The following is an 18,373-nucleotide window of genomic DNA, read 5'->3' as shown; positions in this document are numbered from 1 at the left end:
GTTGGAGGAACAACACCTTATATTCCGTCTGGGTAGCCTCCAACCTGATGGCATGAACATCGACTTCTCTAACTTCCGCTAGGCCCCACCTCCCCCTCGTACCCCATCTGTTACTTATTTTTATGCACACATTCTTTCTCTCACTCTCCTTTTTCTCCCTCTGTCCCTCTGAATATACCTCTTGCCCATCCTCTGGGTCCCCCCCCCCGTCTTTCTTCCCGGACCTCCTGTCCCATGATCCTCTTGTATCCCCTTTTGCCTATCACCTGTCCAGCTCTTGGCTCCATCCCTCCCCCTCCTGTCTTCTCCTATCATTTTGGATCTCCCCCTCCCCCTCCAACTTTCAAATCCCTTACTCACTCTTCCTTCAGTTAGCCCTGACGAAGGGTCTCAGCCTGAAACGTCGACTGCACCTCTTCCTAGAGATGCTGCCTGGCCTGCTGCGTTCACCAGCAACTTTGATGTGTGTTTCTTGTTTTCTTTAATTGGTTTACAATTGAGGACGAAAGTAATAAACTGTGTTTCATTTGAAGTTCAGTTCTTTGTTTATATAACTCCTCAGAAGGAGCTATAACATATTTCTTACCAATTTCCTTAATCTTGTCCACAATTACCAACTCCTCCTGCTTCAGCTTCTTCCTCAAAGCAGCAGAATATGAGATAATCTGACCACGAATATAAGCTTTAAAAGTATCCCAAAGAATGTTCACAGAAATATCCTCTGTATAGTTAATTGTAAAAAAAAGATCAATCTGTTCATTCATAAAGTTAACAAAGTCCGAGTCCTGAAGCAACAGCGAATTAAAACGCCATTGTCTATCATTTTGTGTATTGGCCTGAATTTTAATAGAAAGCTTAAGTGGAGCATGATCCGAAATGGTTATAGAGTCATAATCACATTTAATCACTGAAGAAATAAGACGAGAGTCAATAAAGAAATAATCAATTCTTGAATAGGAATGGTGAACATGTGAAAAAAAAGAAAAATCTTTTTCCTGAGGATGCAAAAAACGCCAGATGTCCAGAATCAGAGAGGAATGAATTAATCAAAGTTGCAGATTTATTAGGTAAGGTCCGTAGAGGAGCCGAACAGTCCAAAGCTGGAGATAAACAGGTATTAAGATCTCCGCCCCAGATCAATGAAAACTCATTCAAATTTGGGAACTGATTGAATAATGATTTATAAAATTCCGGACAATCCATATTAGGAGCATAAACATTAACCAAAACTACCTTTTTATTAAATAGTAGACCACTAACCAATAAAAATCTACCATTCGGATCAGAAATAGTATCATGTTGTATAAAAGTAACTGAGGAGTCTATAAAAATAGAGACGCCTCGAATCTTAGCATTGGAGTTTGAATGAAACTGTTGTTCCTTCCAGAATTTAAAAAAACGTAGTCTGTCCCCCCTCCGCACATGGGTCTCTTGTAAAAATAAAATTTGTGCTTTAAGTCTCCGGAACACTTTAAAAACTTTTTTCCTTTTAGTAGGATGATTAAGACCATTAGTATTCCAGGAGACAAAATTAATAATAGACTCCATAAACCCTAAAGTCAACCCGCAACAAGGAGGATTGACGATAGGCTCGACCCACGAACCCGGAAAGGGAACAGAACAAATAAGAGATACCGGGAAGAAGAATGTAACCAATACTTCAATAATGTACATAGCCCAAGAAGAAAGAAACTAAAATGTGAAGCCCCTCCCACCACCCCCCACCCCATGACCCCAAGGCTAAATCTAACGCAGACCAGCCCGAAAGAAGCAAGCACTAAAACTACCCCCATGACTTCCGATAGACGCTCCCTAAAAAAAAGTGTAAATATAAAAAAGATCAGCTAATTATAAAACAGTAAAAGAATAAAAAAAGCTAACTCAATTAAAACAAACACTTAATATAACAGAGTAAAAGCCAGAAAATATAAAAAAACCGCAACAAACCCCAAACCCTATGAGTAAACAAAACAAAAAAAAATGAGATTATTAACATAAACTAGTTATAAAAACCTACAAAACAAAGTAGATTTAAAAACTACAAAATTTAAGGCCACAAAGGAAATACGTAAAATGACGGTGAGGAAATAACCACCCAGAATCCCCTGGGAAAAAGAAAGGAATGACGCAGTTAAAAAGAAAGTTTAGCAACCATATTAAATAATCAAAAATAAACTTTTCTGCCCATACAAGGCAAAAAAAAAATTAAGACTGACAAATTCACAACCTCCAATCAACCGAGATAGTTAAAAATTACGATTAAGATGTTGAAGGTGAAAATTGATCCAGATAACTCTGGGCATCTGATGAAGATTCAAAAAAACGGAGGGTTCCATCTGACGTACAAATCCTTAGACGTGCAGGGTAAAGCAGCGCTGGTTTTAAATCCATCTTGTAGAGTTCCGACATCACAGATCTGTAACGAACCTGTTGATCCCGAATTGGTTTACTGAAATCCTCCACGAATCGGAACTTAAGATCCAGAAAATCAATGTAGCCTTTAGATCGAATGAAACGAAACAGTTTCTCCTTGTCTTGAAAGTAATGAAAATGTAAAATGACACGTCGAGGTTTATCTGACCTAAGCGAGTATGATGGAACTCTGTGAACACGATCCAATAACGGTGGTTGGTCAGGAAATACAGTAGGAAATGCATCTTTTAAAAGTAGAGAAAAATACTTCATAGGGTTATCAGATTCAACAGCTTCACGCACCCCAATCATTCGAAGATTCTGCCGTCGCATTCTGGATTCTAAGTCAGAGTTTTTAAAGGTCAGAAAGTCGAGTTTCTTCTTCATTACATTAATTGTTTCTTCGATTTTCTCCATCTTGAGCTCACTTTGTTGCGTGGATTTTTGAAGATCAGATATAGCCGACTGATGTTCCGTAATAGATATTTGTATCTTCTCGATTGAATCGGCAATTTTCTGGAAATTAATTGAAATTTCCTCACGAATCAGCTCCGTAATAGAGGTTGAAATTTCCCTTTGAATTAGCTCCGATATAGCTTTCAAAGTCACCGGTGGTTCAGTCGGAGGGAAATCGGTACCTTTCGGTCTACCCGGAGGTTTGCCGTCCTTCCCGTTTTTTCCATTCTTAGACATAGCAGACCTTAAAAACATCCGATTATCGAAGAGCCCAATTTGTTTCAAAGTATTGTAAAAGTCAATGCCTTAATGGTTAATTAAAATATAGCTGATCATAAGAAGAAAAACTCAGAGGTAATGGAGCGAGTCAAGAACGCGACTTCACTCCATGAGCGCTACCGGAAGTCCCCAGCACCAGCTTTCCATTGTTGCAATCAATTTCACTTCTACAATTACTAACTAACATGTTGAAAAAATCAATTTGATTAAGTCAATTGAAACTCGCAGCACTATGGGAATTCATGATGCGGCTTTCTACTGCACGAGATCCCTGTTTGCTAGATAGCAACTTAATTCCACAGAAAAAAACCTCCAGTACCCTTGATTGCATCATAACTGCAGAAAAATTCAAAGCCAATGAACATGGAACCATATGCAGAAATCTCTATCTTGATGGGAAATGTTAGACTGGGGTGCAGAATTGTTATTTTTCAAGTAGTTTAACTTTCTTTTGCTTGTTTTTATTTTTATATAATTACCGATATACATGTAAATATTCAGTGAAGTTTCTAGTAATTATGATACAGTTGCTTCTGAATTTTCAGAGAACAGGGGTTCCCAACCTTTTTTATGTTATGGACCAATACCATTACACAGAGGGTCTGTGGACCCCAGGGTGGGAACCTCTTTTCTAGAAGCTTTTAGTTTTCAGTCACAGGTTTCACGCCACTTGAATCTGGCTGTTTTATAGGTTAATTGTTATCACTGGAATTGTTATCCCTAATCTGAGTATGAGACAACCATGACAATTCTTTAGTCTGGTCTTTTGTTTGTTCTCCTGATGCACCATGTTCTTCTTTGCTCTTGTAACATTTAATAAAACAATTACAAGCAACAGTTTTATGCCTCATTCTTAACTTCTGAATAATCTTCAGAATTTATTGAATAATCAGCAAATCTGACCCCCCCCCCCCCCCCAAAAAAGCAAAATTAGGCAGGAAGAGGGATGAAGTCCTGAAGTGTGAGTTTCGGGAACTAGGCAGAAGGCTGAAGAACAGGACCTCAAGGGTGGCGTTCTCAGGATTGCTGCCAATGCTACGTGATAGTGATGGCAAGAATTGGAGGAGATGGCAGTTGAATGCGTGGCTGAGGAGTTGGTGCAGGGAGCAGGGTTTTAGATTTTTGGATCATTGGGATCTCTTCTGAGGAAGGTGGGACCTGTACAGATTGGATGGGTTGCACCTGAACTCGAGGGGGAGCAATATCCTTGCAGGTAGGTTTGCTAGCATGGTTCGGGAGGGTTTAAACTAATTTGCAAGGGGGATGGGACCCGGAGCAATAGAGCAGTGAAAGAACTGCATGGAATAAAGCCTGATCTAACATATAGAGAGGCTTTGAGGAAAGAGAAGCAGAATAAATGGTGTAAAGATAGTAAGGCAGAAGAGCTGAAGTGTGTGTACCTCAATGCAAGAAGCATCAGGAACAAAGGTGATGAACTGAGAGCTTGGATACATACATGGAATTATGATGTAGTGGCCATTACAGAGACTTGGCTGGCACCAGTGCAGGAATGGATTCTCAATATTCTTGGATTTCAGTGCTTTAAAAGGGATAGAGAGGGTGGAAAAGGGGATGAGGGGTGGCATTACTGGTCAGAGATACTATTACAGCTACAGAAAGGGTGGGTAATGTAGCAGAATCCTCTTTTGAATCAGTATGGATGGAAGTCAGGAACAGGAAGGGAGCAGTTACTCTGTTGGGGGTATCCTATAGGCCCCCTGGTAGCAGCAGAGATACAGAGGAGCAGATGGGGAGGCAGATTTTGGAAAGGTGCAAAAGTAACAGGGCTGTTATCATGGGTGACTTTAACTTCCTTAATATTGATTGGCACCTGATTAGTTCCAAGGGTTTAGATGGGGCAGAGTTTGTTAAGTGTGTCCAAGACGAATTCCTGTCACAGTATGTTGACAGGCAGACTAGGGGGAATGCCATACTAGATCTAGTGCTAGGTAATGAACCGGGTCAGGTCACAGACCTCTCAGTGGGTGAGCATCTGGGGGACAGTGACCACCACTCCCTGGCCTTTAGCAGTATCATGGAAAAGGATAGAATCAGACAGAATAGGAAAATTTTTAATTGGGGAAGGGCAAATTATGAGGCTATAAGGCTAGAACTTGCAGTTGTGAATTGGGATGATGTTTTTGCAGGGAAATGTACTATGGACATGTGGTCGATGTTTAGAGATCTCTTGCAGAATGTTAGGGATAAATTTGTCTCGGTGAGAAACATAAAGAATGGTAGGGTGAAGGAACCATGGGTGACAACTGAGGTGGAAAATCTAGTCAGGTGGAAGAAGGCAGCATACATGAGGCTTAGGAAGCAAGGATCAGATGGGTCTATTGAGGAATATCGGGAAGCAAGAAAGGAGCTTCAGAAGGGGCTGAGAAGAGCAAGAAGGGGGCATGAGGAGGCCTCGGCAAGTAGGGTAAAGGAAAACCCCAAGACATTCTCCAATTATGTGAAGAACAAAAGGATGACAGGAGTGAAGGTAGGACCAATTAGAGATAAAGGTGGGAAGATGTGCCTGGAGGCTGTGGAAGTGAGCGAGGTCCTCAATGAATACTTCCTTTCGGTATTCACCAATGAGAGGGAGCTTGATGACGGTGAGGACAATATGAGTGAGGTTGATGTTCTGGAGCATGTTGATATTAAGGGAGAGGAGGTGTTGGAGTTGTTAAACTACATTAGGACCAATAAGTCCCCGGGACATGACAGAATAGTCATAGTCATACTTTATTGATCCCAGGGGGAAAATTGGTTTTTGTTACAGTTGCACCATAAATAATAAATAGTAATAGAACCATAAACAGTTAAATAGTAGTATGTAAATTATGCCAGTAAATTATGAAATAAGTCTAGGACCAGCCTATCGGCTCAGGGTGTCTGACCCTCCAAGGGAGGAAGTTGTAAAGTTTGATGGCCACAGGCAGGAATGACTTCCTATGATGCTCTGTGCTGCATCTTGGAGGAATGAGTCTCTGGCTGAATATACTCCTGCACCTACCCAGTACATTATGTGGTGGATGGGAGACATTGACCAAGATGGCATGCAACTTAGACAGCATCCTCTTTTCAGATACCACCGTCAGAGAGTCCAGTTCCATCCCTACAACATCACTGGCCTTACGAATAAGTTTGTTGATTTTGTTGGTATCTGCTACCCTCAGCCTGCTGCCCCAGCACACAACAGCAAACATGATAGCACTGGCCACCACAGACTCGTAGGACATCCTCAGCATCGTCCGGCAGATGCTAAAGGACCTCAGTCTCCTCAGGAAATAGACACGGCTCTGACCCTTCTTGTAGACAGCCTCAGAGTTCTTTGACCAGTCCAGTTTATTGTCAATTCGTATCCCCAGGTATTTGTAATCCTCCACCATGACCACACTGACCCCCTGGATGGAAACAGGGATCACCGGTACCTTAGCTCTCCTCAGGTCTACCACCAGCTCCTTAGTCTTTTTCACATTAAGCTGCAGATAGTTCTGCTCACACCATGTGACAAAGTTTCCTACTGTAGCCCTGTACTCAGCCTCATCTCCCTTGCTGATGCATCCAACTATGGCAGAGTCATCCGAAAACTTCTGAAGATGACAAGACTCTGTGCAGTAGTTGAAGTCCGAGGTGTAAATGGTGAAGTGGAAGGGAGACAACACAGTCCCCTGTGGAGCCCCAGTGCTGCTGATCACTCTGTCGGACACACAGTGTTGCAAGCACACGTACTGTGGTCTGCCAGTCAGGTAATCAAGAATCCATGACACCAGGGGAACATCCACCTACATCACTGTCAGCTTCTCCCCAAGCAGAGCAGGGTGGATGGTGTGAATGCACTGGAGAAGTCAAAAAACATGACCCTCACAGTGCTCGTTGGCTTGTCCAGGTGGGCGTAGACACGGTTCAGCAGGTAGACGATGGCATCCTCAACTCCTAGTCGGGGCTGGTAGGCAAACTGGAGGGGATCTAAGTGTGGCCTGACCATAGGCCGGAGCAGCTCCAGAACAAGTCTCTCCAGGGTCTTCATGATGTGGGAGGTCAATGCCACCGGTCTGTAGTCATTGAGGCCGCTGGGGCGCAGTGTCCTCGGCACAGGGACGAGGCAGGACGTCTTCCACAATACAGGAACCCTCCGGAGCCTCAGGCTCGGGTTGAATACATGGCGAAGTACTCCACATAGCTGAGGAGCACAGGCTTTGAGCACCCTAGTACTGACACCATCCGGTCCTGCAGCCTTGCTTGGGTTGAGATGTTTCAGCTGTCTTCTCACCTGTTCAGCTGTGAAGCCCACCGTGGTGGTTTTGTGTGGGGAAGGGGTATAGTCATGAGAGCAGGGTGGGGGACTGTGATGAGGGGTAGGAGGGGAGAGTGGAATATGTGTTGGTTGGGGGTGGACAACAGATGGCTCATGTGGGGGATGGGCAGGGGTCACAATGTCAAATCTGTTAAAGAACAGGTTAAGTTCGTTGGCCCTGTCCACACTGCCCTCAGCTCCTCTGTTGCTAGTTTGCCGGAACCCAGTGATGGTCCTCATCCCCCTCCAGATCTCTCTCATGTTGTTCTGCTGGAGTTTCCACTCAAGCTTCCTCCTGTACCTGTCTTTAGCCTCTCTGATCCTGGCTTTCAGGTCCCTCTGTATTGCCCTCAGCTCCTCCCTATTTCCATCTCTAAACGCCCTCTTTTTAGCGTTCAGTGCAATTCCGGTCAGCTCGAACGGTCTGGAAGCCCTCTATGGAAACGCTTTGATCGGGTATGTCCTCGTGCAGCCACATCTCAGTGAAGCACATGACACTGCTCTCCCGAAATGTTCTCTGACTCCTGACAAGCGCCGTCAGTTCGTTGATTTTATTCCTCAGCGATCTCACATTTCCCATGATGAGAGAGGGGAGACACGGCTTATAACTTCTCTTCTCCATAAGCCTCTGTTGTCTCAACCCGGTCCTCTTCCCTCGCCTTTTTGATCCCACTCTGCATCCTCTGTGTGTTTTCCTCTGGATTTCAGCTGGGATGTCTGCTGCTCTGTTCGCTAAACCGGCCAGCATAAGCGCAGTCAGCTGGTCCCTGGAATAAACTATGCGGCCATCCTGCTGCCACGCTAATGAGACATGTCCAAATGTAACTATTTCCAGTGCTAAAAAAACAAGTAGAACTCTCTCCACCAGCATGCTAGAGAGGGTGCAGCTTCAACGTGTTACCGTGAGAAAAAAATACAACAAATAACCTAAGTTAAAAAGTTTAAAAGTAAGAAATTACAGAGCAACTGTAACAGGCTGCATGCACGACCGGCACATGCGCACAAATTTTCCCCAGGCTGCTCCACGAGGCGAGGGAAGAGATTGCTGAGCCTCTGGCTAGGATCTTTACGTCCTCGTTGTCCACGGGAATGGTACTGGAGGACTGGAGGGAGGCGAATGTTGTCCCCTTGTTCAAAAAAGATAGTAGGGATAGGCCGGGTAATTATAGACCAGTGAGCCTTAAATCTGTGCTGGGAAAGCTGTTGGAAAAGATTCTTAGAGATAGGATCTATGGGCATTTAGAGAATCATGGTCTGATCAGGGACAGTCAGCATGGCTTTGTGAAGGCAGATCGTGTCTAACAAGCCTGATAAGAGTCCTTTGAGGAGGTGACCAGGCATATAAATGAAGGTAGTGCAGTGGATGTGATCTATATGGATTTTAGTAAAACATTTGACAAGGTTCCACATGGTAGGCCTATTCAGAAAGTCAGAAGGCATGGGATCCAGGGAAGTTTCGCCAGGTGGATTCAGAATTGGCTTGCCTGCAGAAGGCAGAGGGTGGTGGTGGAGGGAGTACATTCAGATTGGAGGGTTGTGACTAGTGGTGTCCCACAAGGATCGGTTCTGGGACCTCTACTTTTTGTAATTTTTATTAACGACCTGGATGTGGGTATAGAAGGGTGGATTGTCAAGTTTGCAGACGACACAAAGGTTGGGGTTGTTGTAGATAGTGTAGAGGATTGTCGAACATTGCAGAGAGACATTGATAGGATGCAGAGGTGGGCTGAGAAGTGGCAGATGGAGTTCAACCCGGAGAAGTGTGAGGTGGTACACTTTGGAAGGACAAACTCCAAGGCAGAGTACAAAGTAAATGGCAGGATACTTGGTAGTGTGGAGGAGCAGAGGGATCTGGGGGTACATGTCCACAGATCCCTGAAAGTTGCCTCACAGGTAGATAGGGTAGTTAAGAAAGCTTATGGGGTGTTAGCTTTCATAAGTCAAGGGATAGATTTTAAGAGTCACGATGTAATGATGCAGCTCTATAAAACTCTGGTTAGGCCACACTTGGAGTACTGTGTCCAGTTCTGGTCGCCACACTATAGGAAGGATGTGGAAGCATTGGAAAGGGTACAGAGGAGATTTACCAGGATGCTGCCTGGTTTAGAGAGTATTGATTATGATCAGAGATTAAGGGAGCTAGGGCTTTACTCTTTGGAGAGAAGGAGGATGAGAGGAGACATGATAGAGGTGTACAAGATATTAAGAGGAATAGATAGAGTGGATAGACAGCACCTCTTCCCCAGGGCACCACTGCTCAATACAAGAGGACGTGGCTTTAAGGTAAGGAGTGGGAAGTTCAAGGGGAATATTAGAGGAAGGTTTTTCACTCAGAGAGCGGTTGGTGCGTGGAATGCACTGCCTGAGTCAGTAGTGGAGGCAGATACACTAGTGAAGTTTAAGAGACTACTAGACAGGTATATGGAGGAATTTAAGGTGGGGGGTTATATGGGAGGCAGGGTTTGAGGGTTGGCACAACATTGTGGGCCAAAGGGCCTGTAATGTGCTGTACTATTCTATGTTCTAAAATATTCAGAACTCCGCGATGGACGGTCCCAAGCCATCCAGGGTAGGTTTCACACAGCCTCAGTCAGGATATAATGGACTTAAGAAGAATAAGAAATGCTAAGAATATTAAGAGGAAAAAGCTTGTGCTACACACAGGAAAATCCCAAATGATTGTTATTTTTAAGCGATCTTAACATCCAAATTTACTGTATAATAAACAACTTAGAATTGGTGTAATATAATGAAGTTGGTAGTTAATTTGCACACAGCCAAGTCATGGGAGATCACCGGGAGAACTCCTTGGCTCATCTTTGATTAAGCTGATTCATCTCATCATTTGCTCCCGAGAGCAGAGACTGGTTTTCTCTTTAAACTCTTTTCAAAAAGCCAGCAACTTAAATAATTCAACATTTTAAATGCTGCACAGAACCAGGGCACAAATTTGCAGCTCAATATTCAAGATTCTGATGTTTTTATAAAATCTACATCAAAACATACAGTGAAACGTGTCACTTGCGTTAACAACCTACACCCGAGGATGTGCTGGGGAGAGCCTGCAAGTATCACCACACACTCCAGTGCTAACATAACATGCCCACAATGCTTGGCAGAACAAGAAGGAAATAAAACAACAAGCCCATTCCTCCCTCTCACCCATGCACATAGAGTCCGTTAAAGCCAGAGCAGGCTTCCAGTGAAGATGTTTAGTGATGTAGTGATATAGGCCATTCTGGTCCTTCATGCCGTGCCACCCCAGCAACCTTAGAAGAACCCAGTTAACCCTAACCTAACCATGGGACAATTTAAAATGACCAATTAACCTACTTGGGTGGCGGTGTGGAGATTCAAATCCTTGAAGAGTATTGATAATGGCTGGGGTCATTTTAAAGACACTGCCCAGAAGGCAGCAATGGCAAACCACTTCTGAAGAAAAATTTTCCAGGAACAATCATGGTCATAGACCATGATCACTCATGTCATACCTGACACAGCACAAAATGATGATGATGAATTAACCTACCCAGTACATCTTTGGACTGTCGGAGAAAACCGAAGCCCCTGGGGAAAACCCGCCCACTCCACGGGGAGAACGTACAGAGACTCTTTATAGAACAGCGCCGGAATTGCCGCCCTGAGCTATATTAGCATTGCACTAACCACTACACTACCGTGGTGCCCTAATAACTGACAAACACTAACTGGTGCTATGTCTAAAACAACACACAAAATGCTGGAAGAACTCAGCCTGTCAGGCAGCGTCTATGGAAAAGAATGAACAGTCGACATTTCAGGTCGAGACCCTTCTTCAGGACTGGTAGACAGTGCTGTGTCTACCTCAGAATTCTTCCATTGCTTTGAAAGAATTCTCCAACAGACAAATTTCTCATTTTATTAGTTACATTTTAGATTATTCAATGTGATATGCAAGTGGAAGAGCCAGTTGCTTACTGGCACAGGACGGGAGTTGTAACTTTGCTGGTTCTTTCCAACTGTTACAATCAAGCTCAAGTGCAAAGTCCCAAGTTCAGCTGGAGTTAAACAGCAGAACCGGCCTAACTGGCCTTAAGAAGGGTCTTGGCCTGAAACATCGTCTCTTTATTATTCTCCATAGATGCTGCCCGGTCTACTGAGTTCCTTCAGCATTTTGTGTGTGTTATTCTGGATTTCCAAAAAGCAGCAGAATCTCTTATGCTGTGTTCCCCTCCCACTTTAAACATTCTCAGCTTTAAAGCCACCAGTTATTTTTCTTCCAAATGTAGAGAAACACATACCATGACCCTTTCCAAAAGCTGAGGTGGTAATGTGAACTCAAGTGCACAGAATGAGACATGAATACCTTTGAAATGCAGTGGACTCGATCTACCTTTTCTTCTCCTTACCCTCATTGGATGAATGTCCGCATACGGTGGCTTCCCTTCAGCCATCTCTATTGCTGAAATCCCCAACGACCAGATGTCTGCAACACAATTGTAACCGATTTCCTGGATCACTTCGGGCGCCATCCAGAATGGAGTCCCAATCACTGTGTTCCTCTTGGCCATTGTATCCTAAATGCATACACACAAGTTATTCGAAGGAGTTTCCAAGTGGGCTGTCAGTGCTACACCAGTCTAATACATAAAACAAGTCAAAATCAAATTAGAGATCAGAACGCAGCAGGCCCCTGAGATGCGTATTTTTTTCCTTAAATCCTATTTGAGATCATACTTTTCCCTGTTCTTTTCAACTCAACATACACATAATTCTGGAGGTACTCAGCAAGTCAGGCAGCGTCTACGTAGAGAAATAAAGAACCAGCATTTCGAGCCAAAACGCTTCATCAGGACCTCTCCATTTGTTCGTCTTTATTCCTTTCCACAGATGCTGCTTTCTCCAGCATTTTGTGTGTGTTGCTCTGTTCGTTTGAATCCATTTCCTTTTTGAAATATACCACTGAATCCACTTACTCCAACTCCCCCAAGCACTGCATTCAGATTGCACAGTGTTTAAGCAGGAGCCAGAGGCCAGTACACATCATCTCTGCATTACACACAACTGGAATATAGCAACAACATGACTTGGGAAAAATAACCAACATTCTAATTCAAAATTAGAACCAACTAGGAATATGGTAAATTGGTTTATCATTGTTACATGTACTGAGGTACTGTGAAAAGTTTGTCTTGCATACTGTTCCTACATATCTATCCATTACAACAGTGCATTGAGGCAGAACAAGGGAAAACAATAAAAGAATGGAGAATAAAGTGTTACAATTACAGAGAAAGTGCAGTGCAGGCAGACAATAAGGTACAAGGCCATAACCAGGTGAATTGCAGTCAAGGTGCAAATTATCTTAAAATCTTAACTACACATTTAAGCACATCACAATTTATACTGGGGTATTATTTCAGCTTTCTCCATCCAGTGCCCTACCTCCAACACACTGACGTTGGCAATGCTGTCAATAAGCCTTCAGTAATGATGTAAGTAAGGTTTAGAGAGTACAGAAAAAAAATTTAGAAGTATGTTGCTGGGACTGCAGGACCTGAATTATAAGGAAAGGTTGAATAGATAGGACTTTATTCCTTGGAACATAGAAGACTGAGGAAATACAAAATTATGAGGGGTATAGATAGGGTTAATGCAAGCAGGGCTTTTCCACTGAGCTTGGGTGGGATTACAACCAGAGGTCAATGGTTAAGGGTCAAAGGTGAGAAGTTTAAGATGACCACTAGGGGAAACTTCTTCACTTAGAGGGTCGTGAGAATGTGGAACGAGCTGCCAACACAAGTGATGCATGTGAACTCGATTTCAACATTTAATCGAGGTTTGGATAGGTACATGGATGGGAGGGGTATGGAGAGTTATGGTCCAGGTGCAGGCTGACTGAAGAAGGCAGTTTAAATGATTTAGCACAGGCTAGATGGGCCAAAGGGCCTGTTTCTGTGCTGTACTTTTCTATGACTAACTTAAAGAATCTATTTCAGCAACACTCTGAGGCCAAATGGAGTAAACTGGTAAAGAATTAAGTGTCCAAAGAGAGAACAGAAGGCTAGTGGATTTACAATATTCACAGGCTATATCATTTTACTACGAAATGTGTCAGCGAAGACCATGGCTCCTACAGCTCACCTTCTATTCCCTACATCATGACACTATGAGCCAACAGATAGGTGAAGGAAACACACTGGAATTCTGCCTTCAATGGCAGTGCTCAATGATTAAGGCTAAAGAAACTGTGACTAATAATTATTATTCTACGTTTGTCCCCAGTGTGAGGCATGGAAATTGTAGTTGTGGAAGCTTTAGGAAACCCATACTTATTCCTTCAAGCACAGAATACTCCCAAATGCTTTCTCACAGAGCTCTCTCTCCATTGCTCAGCAGAGGTGTCAGCCCCAGTTACGCAGTCCTGGTAACACCGTAAGTCCCAAAGGACACAGGAACAGAATCAGGCCATTCAGCCCAGCAAATCTGCTCCACCATTTCAACATGGATTTATTTATTACTCCTGCTCCAACCCATTCTTCTACCTTCTCCCCATAACCTTTGACACCCTGACTAACCAAGAACGTATCCACCTCCGTTTTAAATATACCCAAAGACTTTGCCTCCACTGTTGCCTCTGGCAATGAATTCCAAATATTCACCTCCCTCTGGAGAAGAAATTCCTTCTCACCTCAGTTCTAAAGAGATGTCCCCTTATTTTGAGTCTGTGCCCTCAGATCCTAGACTCTCCTATGAATTGAAACATCCTCTTCACATCCACTCTTAGTCTCTCAATATTCAGTAAATTTCAATGAGATTCCCCTCATTATTCTAAACTCAAGTGAGCGCAGACCCAGAGCTCTTAACCGCTACTCATCCATTAACCCTTTCACTTCCGGAATCATTCTCGTGAATTTCATCTGGACCCTTTCCAATGCCAGCACATCCTTTCTTAGATAAAGGGATTCAGAAAGATTACTCATTCCGTGCTTGCTCTGACTCTGCCTGTTATTATTCTATTTTTTCAGATTTTGGTGGGGGGGAGGGTGATGGGGGTATATTCTAAAAAAAAGCAAAATGCCATGTCTTTCAGGCATGAAGTTAGAAAACACTTCACATGCTGAGCTTCATAATGCTGTTTGTGAAATCAATTCCACAAACAGCAATTGTAGCTAAATCAAATGACAATTGTGTGCTTCGGGGTAATATTATTGATTTCTGTAAATGATTCCAAGACAAAGCTGTGGAATTTAAATATGGAACAACAGCTCAATGAATGGTGTAATTAGCTCAAAAAGACAGTCTCCTTACTTGAACATCTCACTCAATACATCTAAAAATGGTTTCTACCAGTATACCTAAGACTTAAAGTTTATTATTTTAGTATATTAAAATATTCCTTGTTGGCAGAGACTCAATACTTTGCCAACAGATTTTTGTTAAGATATTCTCTAAAACTGAAGATATTCACTTAGAAGCTACTTTCTGTAGCTAATAAAGTGGCTACTGAGTGTATGTCCGTGGTCTTCTGCTGCTGTAGCCCATCCACTTCAAGGTTCGACAGGTTGTGCATTCAGAGATGTTCTTCTGCACACCACTGTTGTAGCGCGTGGTTATTTGAGTTACCGTCACCCTCTTGTCACTTTGAACCAGTCTGGCCATTCTCCTCTGACCTCTCTCACTAACAAGGCTTTTTTGCCCACAGAACTGCTGCTCACTGGAAATTTTTTTGCTCATCACACCACCCTCTGTAAATTCCAGAGAGTGTTGTGCGTGAAAAGCCCAGGAGATCAGAAGTTTCTGAGATACTTAAACCACCCCATCTGGCACCAACAATCATTCCATGGTCAAAGTCACATTTCTTCCCCATTCTGATGTTTGGTCTGAACAACAACTGAACCTCTTGACCATGTCTGCATGCTTTTCTGTACTGAATTGCTGCCACATGATTGGCTGATTAGATATTTGCATTAATGAGCAGATGTATGTACAGGTGTACCTAATAAAGTGGCCACTGAGTATAATTCATTACAAGAGTCATTTAGCGGTTGGGAGACCACTGGTCTTTGGCGATAACTTACAGTAAGCTGACCCGCAACTCCAAAATCCGCCAGTTTAGCATGCCCCTCGTTGTTCAGCAAGATGTTTCCAGCTTTGATGTCCCTGTGGATTTTTCTCATGAAATGTAGATATTCCAACCCTTTTAACGTGGATTGTAAGATTGTGGCAATCTCATCCTCTGTTAGCTGAAGAAAAGGAAACAAATCTGATTTAAAATGTAGCCTCTTAAAAACATTTTGAAGAATGCACTTCTAAATAACTGCTGTTGGGAAAGTATCACACTGTCTGATATATTGGCGGCCACACTTCCTCACCGAGATTCCACGACTCAATTAACTTGAATCTAATAAAATAGATGATTGTGGATTTAAGGATGAAGCAGGCTGACCACTCCCTACTACACATCAATGGCTCCTCTGTGGAGAATCAGGAGCACCAAGTTTCTGGCCTACAGATGATCTCACCTGGTTCCATCAGCACCTCCCCTTTAGAAAAGTAAGCCCAGCAACGCCTTCACTTCCTGAGGAGATTGAGGTGAGCGAGACTCCCCCAACCCCATTCTAAGCACATTCTACTGGAGCACCATTGAGAGTACCCTGAACAGCTGTATCACTGTCCAGAATGGGAATTGCAAAGCATCTGACCGCAAAATCCTGCAATGGATTACGAGGACTGCTGAGGGAATCATCGGGGTCTCTCTTCAACCACAGCCCCACTCCCCACCCAGGACATACACCAAAAGCACTTCATTCACAGAGCCCTCAGCATTGAAGGACCCTCCCCCCATCCATTCCACAATCACTTTGACCTCCTACTATCAGTCAGAAATAGTAATACTGTGTATATTTAACTATACATCTGCAGAATACTTTTATCTGTTAGTATTACTTTATGTGCTGTACATGATGCATGTACTGTATGTTGCACCTCGGTCCTTAAGAAAAGTTGTTTCATGTAGCTGTATACATGCCTACGGTTGAATGATTAAAAAAAAACTTGAACTGAATTAATTACGTACTCAGACTACATGCTCTCTCAAGATATGTTCTCCATTCATATCTAATTGTTACTCAAATCTGGAAAGATCTTGCATTTTAATAGCACCTATTATGACCATTGGACATTCTGTGGAATGCCATGGCCATCATTAAGGAAAAGCACAGCTGCCACTTTGTGCTAGTTCTAATCAGTTTGTATAAATTCCTTTCAGAACTTGCAATGTTAATGATTACAAATACCAGTTTTCTGCACAAAACAGCTGAAATATTATCTTGCAATCTGCTTTGAGGCCTCATTTAGGACAAGCAAAGGCAAGTGTGCTTAATACCTTCCAGGTTTCATCATGCTTCAATTTAGCTAACAGTAGCCACCTAAAATTATTCCACTTCCTTTGTCCTATAACATTATCTTCTAAACCCCACTGCTAATAGGGACTTTATCAGTCAGGGTATTAATGATGGGGGTGGTAGCGTGGAGATATCTCCCTACCAAAAGGAGGTGTAAGGCTAGCCTGCAGGTCACCCTTGGGCAAAGTGTAGCAACTGTTTTGCGCTCTTCCCCCCCGCCCCCCAATCAGGGTCATGTGAAGCCACAGGAGCAGGTGGTGGATGGTCGTCTGAGCAGCTGGTGCAGATCACAAGTCCTGGTTATGCGACCGCTGACGCCAGGCAGACAATCTCTGAAGAGTATTGATAATGGTTGGGGTCACCCGTCTTGTAAAGACACTGCCCAGAAGGCAGCAATGGCAAAGAACTTCTGTAGAAAAATGTGCCAAGAGAAATCACGATCATGGAAAGACCATGATCACTCACGTCATACAACATGGCAGCTACAACAATGCACTAAAATAAAAACATTAAGTCCCACAAACATGCAGATCAATCACAAGCTACAGGGAGAGAACTAGAGCTCTAGGGAAGAATCACTGACCCAAATGTTAACCATAGTTTATTTTCCACTGATGCTGCCTGACTGAAAAGCATTTCCAGCAGTTTCTGCTTGTCAGATTTCCTGCATCTATAGTTTTTACTTTTCAATAATGCACCAAGATTCCTGGTGCTCTGGAAAATATACATGATATTTCGGCTCGTACATCATGTAAATAAAAGAATAAAGATTACATTTATTTGTCACATGTACATTGAAACACACAGTGAAATGTGTCATTTCCATTATTTTTCTGTGATGTGCCGGGGCAGCCCGTAGGTATTGCCAAGACACAGTATGCCCACAACTCACTAATCATACATCTTCGGACTGTGGGAGGAAATCGGAGACTGAGCACCTGGAGGAAACTCACACAGTCATGGGGAGAACATAAAAACTCCTTATAGACAGCAGTGAGAATTGAACCTGGTGCTGTACAGCGATTGTGCTAACCACTAGGCTACCAAGCCGCCCTTTTTCTCTTTAACTCAATGGCAAAATAATCTGGGTGGATCAGCTATCCTCCCTGCCTTGCTAGAAGTCAAGAATTCACAGAACAAAAATGTGCCACCTCTCTTACACTACAGCATTGCTAGCAGAGTTGAGATAGTCTTTGAGATTGTAATGGAACAAATGGTTCTTTGCTCAGCTTTTGAATTGACAAGAAGTAATTTACAATTACAAATGGGAGTGGCTTAGATCATAATCAAGGTGATAACGAAGTTTTGGAAGAAAGAAGGAAGGGATTAAACTAGTAAACTTCATTAGCGGGCAATCCCCATTTGCAGACCTATGACCTCCACCCATTCTACATCTACCTTCTTAGATACCATCTAGCTGAATGGTATCTCTGACACCAAGTGCTGTTTGTTAACCTCTTACCCTTCATGATTAGTCACATTCCTTCACTAAGGTCCAGTAGTAGACCAAAAGCCAAAATTATTCAATATCCATTCCAACTGGAGAGGTAAT

The 18,373-nt window shown here is 43.0% G+C and overlaps 1 protein-coding gene across 2 annotated transcripts in view; it reads right to left on the bottom strand.

The window, feature by feature from the left end:
- The window catches only part of LOC140188072 (serine/threonine-protein kinase 3/4), a 220,394-nt gene that overhangs the window by 152,691 nt on the left and 49,330 nt on the right, over positions 1 to 18,373 (bottom strand). For both annotated transcript variants that reach the window (XM_072244018.1, XM_072244027.1), the window contains exons 5-6: positions 15,496 to 15,660; positions 11,824 to 11,991 (exon numbers count right to left, since the gene is read on the bottom strand). In XM_072244018.1, coding sequence (XP_072100119.1) covers positions 11,824 to 11,991; positions 15,496 to 15,660 — 333 coding nt within the window. The remainder of the gene's footprint in view (positions 1 to 11,823; positions 11,992 to 15,495; positions 15,661 to 18,373) is intronic.

The sequence above is a fragment of the Mobula birostris genome, chromosome 2 (assembly GCF_030028105.1).
Source record: "Mobula birostris isolate sMobBir1 chromosome 2, sMobBir1.hap1, whole genome shotgun sequence".
Lineage (NCBI taxonomy): Eukaryota > Metazoa > Chordata > Chondrichthyes > Myliobatiformes > Myliobatidae > Mobula > Mobula birostris.
The sequence above is the reverse complement of the archived record's forward strand: the minus strand, read 5'-3'. Positions and strand labels throughout refer to the sequence as shown.